At 56.1% G+C, this 8,918-nt stretch overlaps 1 protein-coding gene and 1 long non-coding RNA gene across 2 annotated transcripts; one reads left to right on the top strand and one right to left on the bottom strand.

Annotated features, from left to right (window-relative positions):
- Positions 1 to 248: 248 nt before the first annotated feature.
- ACP4 (acid phosphatase 4) lies at positions 249 to 5,136 on the bottom strand. Its single transcript, XM_082606219.1, has 11 exons — positions 4,830 to 5,136; positions 4,653 to 4,757; positions 4,493 to 4,579; positions 3,175 to 3,321; positions 2,774 to 2,872; positions 2,509 to 2,604; positions 1,659 to 1,791; positions 1,496 to 1,578; positions 945 to 1,069; positions 541 to 719; positions 249 to 459 (listed from the first exon to the last, which is right to left on the bottom strand). Exons 1-11 carry the CDS (start codon positions 5,094 to 5,096, stop codon positions 344 to 346), a joined length of 1,437 nt encoding a protein of 478 aa, XP_082462345.1. The 5' UTR covers positions 5,097 to 5,136; the 3' UTR covers positions 249 to 343.
- On the top strand, positions 2,966 to 7,308 carry LOC309794575. Its single transcript, XR_014292147.1, has 5 exons — positions 2,966 to 2,997; positions 3,649 to 3,900; positions 5,119 to 5,181; positions 6,317 to 6,368; positions 7,124 to 7,308. It is a non-coding gene; the product is annotated as an uncharacterized lncRNA (long non-coding RNA).
- Positions 7,309 to 8,918: the final 1,610 nt, after the last annotated feature.

Genomic DNA, 8,918 nt, shown 5'->3' with positions numbered 1-8,918 from the left:
CGTCCCCAGGCGTGTATAGAAACCTGCACATAAACACTGGTGCACGTGTCACCCACACATGCAAAGGACCACGTAAGCATGTGCGTGTACGTCGAATACACGTATACACAGATCCATGCAGGAGCATATGCATGAATAGACATCCACACGTACGTGCATGTGCGTTAACACGTATATGCACGCTTAAGCCCACACATACATAGGACAGCTTGTGACTTGGCCTGGGAGCCCTCCCCCTGTTCCCCCCAACGCGCACAGTAAGTCACAGAAGCCAGAGCAGCGGGTGAGCAAGTGTGTTGAGATCCAGTGTCAGCTGCGAGGGAAAGGGTGCCGGTTCCGTGGCTCACACGGGGTCCCCCCAGGCCCGCAGGCAGCCGGCTCTGCAGGCCAGCAGGCCCAGCCCCATGCTGAGGGCTGCCAGCACGGCCACAGCCCCAGCCAGCAGGGGCACCACGGTGGCTGCGGGGAGAACGGGGCGGGGGGTGTGTGAGTCTCCAGACCTGAGCCCCACCCTCTCACCCCCGCCCCGAGGGCCATCACCTGCGGGGGTGGCGGGCTCGTAGAAGCCATGGCAGGGGATCCCGTGAGCCGGAGGCCGGGCGGGGGCAGTCAGCTGGCGGAAGCGGCCTAAGGGGCAGGCCGCCGGGCACCCGGGGAGGCTGAGGGTCAAGGGTAAGGCAGCAGAGTCGTTGCGGTAGAAGAGGGAGATGGTGACATTCCTGGAGGGAGAGAGGAGGTGGTGGTACCCAGGCCCCTCCTCGCCTTCCCTACTGCTGACCTGAGATCTAGAGAAGAGCAGCTGGATGGAGAGCTGGGCTCCTGACACTGTCCCCAGTAAATTCCCCCTCGAAGCCTGTGCCTGGGCCATGCCCTCTACCTGGCACCACATCACTCCTCTTGAGAGTTCTGGTCCTGCCCATTCCCGGGTACCACCCCCTCCTCACCCTGCGTCGTCATCTGGGTCCCCAAGGCGCCTCCGGAACTCAAAGCCGAGGCAGGCTGCGTAAGGCGGTGTGTGCCCGTCATAGAGACCCAGGGCCCCCTGGAGGGCCAGGAGAGTGCCGTCGTGCTGCAGGCGGATCCAGGGCTGACTCGGGGCTCCTCCAGATGTCTCCTCTCTCCTGAGCTTGTGCATCCAGCTGCCTCCCAGGTGTCCCTCAGACCCCTTAGAGCCAGTCCCCCCAAACCTGCTCACCCTGGAGGCAGCCCCACCAGTTCCAGGTAGTCACTTAATAAACATTGGTTAAATAGACACGAAGTATGATGACGGCTCAGTTAAAAAGCCAGTCCTTCCAGAAAAACTGAGTTCTTTCCCATAACACCATCACCTCCCTCCTTCCCGATTCCATGCCTCTAGTGATATGGTCCAAGAGTATGGTTTGGAGATATGAGCTGCTCAAGGCATTAGGCTGAGGTTCCACTGGGACCACCAGTCCTTCCACTGCCCCCCCATCCCTGTGCCCACGGGGCACTGCCTCCCTTCCCAAAGACTCACAGCCGAATACATAACCATCTTGAGGGGCAGCCCCAAGTGCTGCGCCCGAGAGAAGTTGGCAAGGATGGCATCCAACAGGATTCCTGACAGGGCGAGACAGAGTGCTAAGAACCCCCCAGAGGAAGGCGCTTCAGCCTCCCAGTCCCCCAGCTCCACACCTCACCCCCAGACAGCTGGGCCTTCTCTGCTGCCCCGGGTGGGCCCACATGTGCCCGAACATCCAAAGCCGAGATCTGAACTAGTGTCTGCAGGACATCCGGGGAGGCCCAGGATGGGAGGGGGAGACCGTGGGCTTGCTGGGGAGAGAGGGAGGGGACAAAGTGACCGCAGCGTCCTGAGGTCTTCATGCCCCCCTTAGGCCCTCCTGTGTTGCCCCCATCAGCTGCAATCCTCTCTCCCGACCCTCATCTGAACCCCTCATGGGCTAGGTCTGGTCAGGAAGTTAAGGGGTGGGCGATAGCGATTATTAATTAAACATAGGAATGACCATCATTCCAGAAGGTCTTATGCAAAATCCTTGGGTCCAGAGCTGTTCTAGAATTCAGACGTTTGGAATTTTAGAAAGGTACGGTGGTGAGGATACCTTATACCTCATAACACATCCAGTGGGGTCTGGGGCAGCCCCCTTAGACATACATTCCCATAAAGTGGGGTAAGAAAGGACTACCAGCATCGTGCAGCTTCAGGTCAGCTGTTGCCGCCGAAGCCTTAGTTACCGGCGCTTTTCCGATTATGGAGCTGGGGGATCGGAGTTGCAAGCACGCAGATTGAAAGGCCTCACTGTGTGCCACGCGCTGTTCTAAGGCATCACGTGAATTAACCCGTTTTGATCTAAACAGCAACCCAGGGCGTGTTGATACGTGTGTCGCCATCCCCATTGTGTAGATGGGGAAACTGAGGCACTAAAGGTTAAGTGACTTGCCTGAGGGAAACGCAGGTAGTGAGCGGCAAAGCTGGGATTTGAACCCAGGTGCCATAAACGACTTGGCTGGGTGGGTGAGGCAGGGGCCCACCTGGCAAGTAAGAGTGTCCAGAACTTTCCACGCCCTGCGGAGCGGCTCCCCGACCAGCGACAGCCCCGTGAAGTTCTCCAGGTGAGTCAAGAAGTCCTGGATGCACCGGACTGGGCTGGGTGAGCCTGACAGACCCCCGGGCCCGGCGGGTCCCACGAGGTCCTGCCGGCCCCGCCCCGCTCCACGGGCCCCGCCCTGCACCGCAGGTCCCGCCCTATCCCGCCAGCCCCGCCCCGTCCCGCCCCACCACACAGGCCCTGCTCACCGTCCAACCCTCTAGGGCCGTCTGGTACTCGGCGGCCTCCGTGGCCTCCCTCAGCAGCTCCTGGTATCGGGGACAGCTGCGTGTAGGGAACCTCAGCAGCTGGAGGAAACGGAGGCTCAGCGGGAACAGCAGAGTGACTGGCCCGACTGCAGGCGGGGGGAGTCGGGCTGCGGGGCCCTGTCTCCGGTCCAGCGTCTCTCCCAGATCCGGCTGCACAGTGTCGGGTAGGCGGCTCACCCCATCAGGACAGCTCAGCCCCAGGGAAGGTGTGGGTGCTCTGGCTCCCGGGAGCCACCCATCCAGGCCCCGAGCCTCCTCTCTCAGCCGCTGGCCCTCTCCATCTCTGGGGTCCCTGTCTCCCTCCATCCCTCCCGCCTCCAGGCCCTGTCCAGCCCCCTGACCTTGTCCTCACTGACGGGCACCGTGTGCACAGGGATCGGCCTCCAGGTGGCCTCGGAGCGCCCTGGGGCGGCCTCAGGGAACAGCCCCGCTAGGTTGGCCTGAGCGCTCTCCAGGGTCCGGTCAAAGTCTGTGCTGCGAATGTATACCTGGGTGCGGTGGGGAGAGGCCAGGCCAGGGTACCACGGTCAGGGTCAGAGGTCAGCTATAGCAGCAAACCAAAAGCTTCAGATTAAGTTCAGGGTCGGGTCGAAGTTCAGGTGTTGGGGGTCAAAACTCAGGGCGGGTTCAGGGGCTGGCCTTCAATTTTGGAAGCTGAGATCAAGGGTCAGAGATCAATGTCAGGAGCAGTTGGGTTGGGGGTCAGAAGTTGGGTGGACATTGAGGATTAAGGGGGTCAGTTGAGTCAAAGTCAGAAAGGAATATCAGAGGCTTCCCCGGTGACACAGTGGTTAAGAATCCGCCTGCCAATGCAGGGAACATGGGTTCGAGCCCTGGTCCAGGAAGATTCCACATGCAGCAGAGAAACTAGGCCCGTGCGCCACAACTACTGAGACTGCGCTCTAGAGCCCGAGTGCCACAACTACTGAGCCTGCGAGGCACAACTACTAAAGTCCGCGCCTAGAGCCCGTGCTCCGCAACAAGAGAAGCCACCGCAGTGAGAAGCCCACGCCCGCCGCAGCTAGAGAAAGCCCGCGTGCAGCAACAAAGACCCAACATAGCCAAAAGTAAATAAATTTAATAAATAAATTTTAAAAAAGAAAAGGAATATAAGAATCGCTGGAGGCTGGAAGTTAGAAGTCAAGATGAGGAGGGCAGATTGGAGGTCATGGGATCAGAGTTCAGTACATGTGTATCAGGGATCAGAGGTCAGGGGTCAGGAGGAATGATCCTAATTGGGGATCTGTCAGGAGACAGAGGAAGGTATAGGAAAGTCAGATTTGAGGAAGGGTAGAGGTCAAAGATTGGAGTCAGAAGGGCAAGTAGAATCAATGAGGGTCAAAGACAGAATCAATCAAGTTTCAGAGTCAGAAGTCAGAGAGTCTGGTTGGAGTCAGGGGGAGTCAGAACACAGAGGTGGAGAACAGAAAATAAAGTCAGAGATGATGGAGGTCAGAGGTCAAGATGTGACTCAGGATGAGATAGAGTCAGAGGTCAACGTGGTTTAGTCGATGGTTCAGGGGTCAGAGATCAGACATAAGGTGCAGGTTAGGTTGATGGGGGTCAAAGGCCAGAGGTGGAGGCCAAGGGAAACACTAGAGTCAGTGGAAGTCAGAGGTGGAAGGTCAGGAGGTGAGATGGAGGTCAGCAAGGCAGTACCTCCTCCCGCCGGTACTCGGGGCTCAGAAAATCCTCGTAGCGACTCCTCAAGAAGCGGCCCAGCTCCAGCTGCTGGCGGACCCCTTCCTGGGGACAGAGCAGGCTCAGCGGACCCCTCTCCACACTGCCCCACCCCTTGCTCCCATCCCCAGCTTCTCACCGAGGTCAGCTGGCCCAGGCCACGTGGCCACAGGGTAGATACAGCCTCCTTGTGCGGGTCAGTGGGATAGGAGGCCAGCGGGGCCCGGTCACCATGGCGGAACACCTGGGAAGGGGACCAGGTCAGGGCTGGCCTGGGGGACATGAGGGCCCAGGCAGCGGGGGTGGGGCACCTCACCACAGCCACAAAGACCAGGGGTCCCTCTGTCAGGGCCTGGGGTAGCAGCAGCAGGAGAAGTCCAGCTGTGTGGCCCCGAAACCCTGGCCCGGCCATTTCCACACAGCCAGACGCTGAGCTCAGCCCACTGTCTGTGCCGCAGCCCCACCTGCTCATTACCCCCGCCTCAGCAACCGCCCCCAGAAGAGCAGGTCCCAGCACGCCTCCCCGCAGAGCCCGATCCCCCAGGGCCTTTGTCAGCCTTGGATTCACCATGGATTGACCCATTTAATCTTCACCACAACCCCAGGAAGTGTTGATCTGATTATCACCATCTCCATGGTGCAGACGGGGAAACCGAGGCACAGCAAGGGTAAGTAATCTGCCTGAGGGAACACAGCTAGTGAGTGGCAAAGTTGGGATCTGAACCTAGGAGCCCTTAAAGTGGGCACAGAGGGAGGGAGAACCCCGCCCCACCCCACATTCTAGACTCTGCCTTCCCCTCCTTCCCCACTCCACCAGCCACGTCTGTTCTTTTTCTCACCCCTTAAATGTTGGGGCTCTTTGAGGCTCTCTTGGACTTCTTGGTGACTTCTTCCAGTGCCACCCACAGCTGGCCAAAGCCAGCCTGGCCCAGAGGTTGAACACCCACACCCTGGAGTTTGGACAGGCTGGGTTCAAACCCCAGCTTTGCCATATGTAAGCTGTGTGACTTTGGGCAAGTTACTGCATCTCTCTGTGCCTTAGTTTCCTCATTCATACAATGGGGACAAGCACAGTCTGTTCCTTGGAGAGTTGCTTTCAGGATTAATGAGTTCAAATATATTCAGCACTTAGAACAGCGTTTCTCAGGGTAAGTACTAAATAGTGTTGGTTATGTACTGCTGTGTAACAAATCACTCTAAAACTTAATGGGGGGCTTCCCTGGTGACGCAGTGGTTGAGGGTCCACCTGCTGATGCAGGGGACGCGGGTTTGTGCCCCGGTCTGGGAGGATCCCACATGCCGCGGAGCGGCTGGGCCCGTGAGCCATGGCCGCTGGGCCTGCGCGTCCAGAACCTGTGCTCCGCAACGGGAGAGGCCACAACAGTGAGAGGCCTGTGTACCAAAAAAACCAAAAAACCAAAAAAACCCAAAAACTTAATGGGTTAAGACAGTAGCCATTCATTATCTCACAGTTTTTGTGGGCCAGGAATTTGGGAGTGGCTTAGCTGGGTGATTCTGGCTCAGGGTCTCTCATGAGATTGTAGTCAAATATCCACCAGGGCTGCGGTCACGTGAAAACTCGACTGGCACTGGAAGAGCCACTTCCAAGCTTACTGATGTGGCTGTTGGCAGGAGGCCTCAGCCCCCTCACCACACAGGCCTCCCATGGGGCTGCTTGAGCATCTTCACAGCATGGCCACCAGCTTACCCCAGAGTGACTAACCCAAGGCATAGCAATGTTTTTACAGCCCAGCCTCAGAAGTCACCCTCTGCCATTTCCACCATATTCCACTATTTACACAGGTTGACCCTATTCCATGAGGGAGGAGACTACACGGGATATGAACTCCAGGAGGTGAGACTCACTGGGGGCTATGTTGGAGGCTGGCGCCATGGCAATGTTCTTTATTTTATTTTATTTTTGGCTGCGTGGCATGTGGGATCTTAGTTCCCTGACCAGGGATCAAACCCACACCCCCTGCGTTGGAAGCATAGAGTCTTAACCACTGGACCACCAAGGAAGTCCCCATGGTAATGTACTTTAAATAAAGATGTCTTGTCAGCCCACTTCCTGAGTCCCCCCCCCCCGAAATTCATATGTTTTAACCTGAACCTCCAAGGTGATGGTATGAGGAGGTGGGGCCTTTGGGGTGATTAGGTCATGAGGGTGGAGGCCTCATGAATGGGATTAGTGCCCTTTTAAAAGAGACCCCAGAGAGCACCCTGTTCTCTTCCACCACATGAGGACACATCAAGTAATTGGCCTCCATGAACAAGAAAGCAGGCTCTTACCAGACGCCAAATCTGCCAACACCTTGATCTTGGACTTCCAGCCTCCAGAACTGTGAGAAATATAGTTGTGTTATTTATAAGCCACCCCGTCTATGGTATTCTATTATAGTAGCTCAAATAGACTAAGACAAGTCCCGTCTCAAGATCCTTAACGTAATCGCCTCTGCAAAGTCCCTTAAGCCACGTGAGGGAAATACTCACCGGTTTGGGGGGTTGGGGTGTGACCAGTTTGGGTCTATTACTCAGCCCCCGACACACGTAAATACAGGGGTGGCCCACCCCACCCCTCTGATCCACTTTCCACCCTTCTCTGTCCAGCTCTGTGCCCTTGAGGAAGCCTCTGTCTTCATCTGCATCCTGGCCCCCCTCCCCTCTGGATCCCCGTTGGGGTCAGCCAGGGACGGGAGCAGGAACTCCTAGGATGAGAGGTACTGGCTGCAGTATAGCTTCCTTCGGGGAACCCCCGTCCCTTGAGGTTCTGATGACATGGATCTCAGCCCTTGACGCCTAGAGGTGTGTATTGGTTTTCTAGAGCTGCTGTAATAAACAACCACAAACTGGCTGGTTTAGACATCAGAAATGGATTGTCTCCCAGTTCTGGAGGCCAGAAGTCTGAAATCAAGGTTTCGGCAGGGTTGGTCCCTACTGAGAGCTGTGAAGAAGGATCTGCTCCCTGCCTCTCCCCAGCTTCCGGCGTTGCTGACAATCCCTGGCCTATAGAAGCATCACTCCAGACTCTGTCATCACGTGGCCTTTGTGTGTGTCTGTCTCTGGGTCTCTCCTCTTCTTATAAGGACACCAGTTATGACCTGATCTTAACTTGATTTACGTCTGCAAAGACCCCACTTCCAAATGAAGTCACGTTCACAGGCACCAGGGGTGAGGACTTGACCTTTGATGGGACTCAATTCAGACCCAACTGGGCGGCAGCGGCTCCCCAGGTTCCCTAAGCCCAGGGCTGCGCTGTCCTGCCAACTCTGAACACGGGCCCTGCATTAAACTCCCTCCAATTAAACCTTTTGGAGCTGCGCCTGCCGCTTTCTGCTGCAACACTGATTCAGCACATCCTTCCAGATTTTTCAGCACACACGTTCTTTTTTTTTTCCTGCCGCACCACGCGGCACATGGGATCTTAGTTCCTCAACGAGGGATCGAACCCGTGCACCCTGCAGTGGAAGCGCAGAGTCTTAACCACTGGACCGCCAGGGAAATCCCCACTTTTTTTTTTTTGGGGGGGGGTGTACGCGGGCCTCTCACTGTTGTGGCCTCTCCCGTTGCGGAGCACAGGCTCCGGACACGCAGGCTCAGCAGCCATGGCTCATGGGCCCAGCCGCTCTACGGCATGTGGGATCTTCCCGGACCGGGGCACGAGCCCGTGTCCCCTGCATCAGCAGGCGGACTCTCAACCACTGCGCCACCAGGGAAGCCCGAAATCCCCACATTTTAAAAATATATGTACTTTTTACCAAAATGAGATCATATCGCACATGCAATTTTGGAACAATCTCCTCCTTTCCATGTCAATAACACTTTCATCTCCTCTAATACCCACTCTCCTTTCAGAGGTCCCCAGTATCTCCCCAAATATCCTTTACAGCTGATTATCTAAACCAGAATCCAGTTCAGAATCACCCATCGAATCTGGTCTTATGTCTCTTATGGATTTGTTGAAATAGAACAAGTCCATTTGCCTTGGTTTTTTGGGGGACACGGACTTGTTGGAGAGACCATGCCAGTTGCCCTGTTCAATGTCTTGCCTTCTGGAATTTTCTGGTTGGTGCACTCAGGTATCATTTCACAGCTGATTCTTGTCATTTCCAGCATTTATGTTGCATAAAGTCACTGGGAACGCGGGATTAGCAAATACTGAATCATTGCTTCTAGGGAAAATGTGTGTGTGTGTCACGTAGATTATAATCTTAAATCCAAAAAACTACTCATCCTGGTAGATCCTTTTTTTTTTTTCTTTTTCTTTTTTACAAACTAGAAAATTTGCCTCAGGCCACCCCACTCACAGGTGCCAGAGCTGGGATCCAAACCCATCCCTCTGGCCCCAGAGCAGGAGCTCCTCCCCAGCACTGCCCCGTCCTGTCTCCAGCCTCTGCTTGAGCTG

The sequence above is a fragment of the Mesoplodon mirus genome (genome assembly GCF_964341445.2).
Source record: "Mesoplodon mirus genome assembly, chromosome: 19".
In the NCBI taxonomy this organism is placed as follows: domain Eukaryota; kingdom Metazoa; phylum Chordata; class Mammalia; order Artiodactyla; family Ziphiidae; genus Mesoplodon; species Mesoplodon mirus.
This window is presented reverse-complemented; position numbering and strand designations above follow the sequence as displayed.

What these genes read in the sequence shown, in the direction of transcription:
- ACP4 (XM_082606219.1), bottom strand. Translation starts at nt 5,096, where the DNA reads ATGGGTCAATCCATGGTGAATCCAAGGCTGACAAAGGCCCTGGGGGAT. An exon ending in CGGCCCTAGAGGGTTGGACG is followed by an intron (nt 2,605 to 2,773) that starts GTGAGCAGGGCC and finishes CGGTGCATCCAG; the next exon opens with GACTTCTTGACTCACCTGGA. An exon ending in CGAGCCCGCCACCCCCGCAG is followed by an intron (nt 460 to 540) that starts GTGATGGCCCTC and finishes TTCTCCCCGCAG; the next exon opens with CCACCGTGGTGCCCCTGCTG.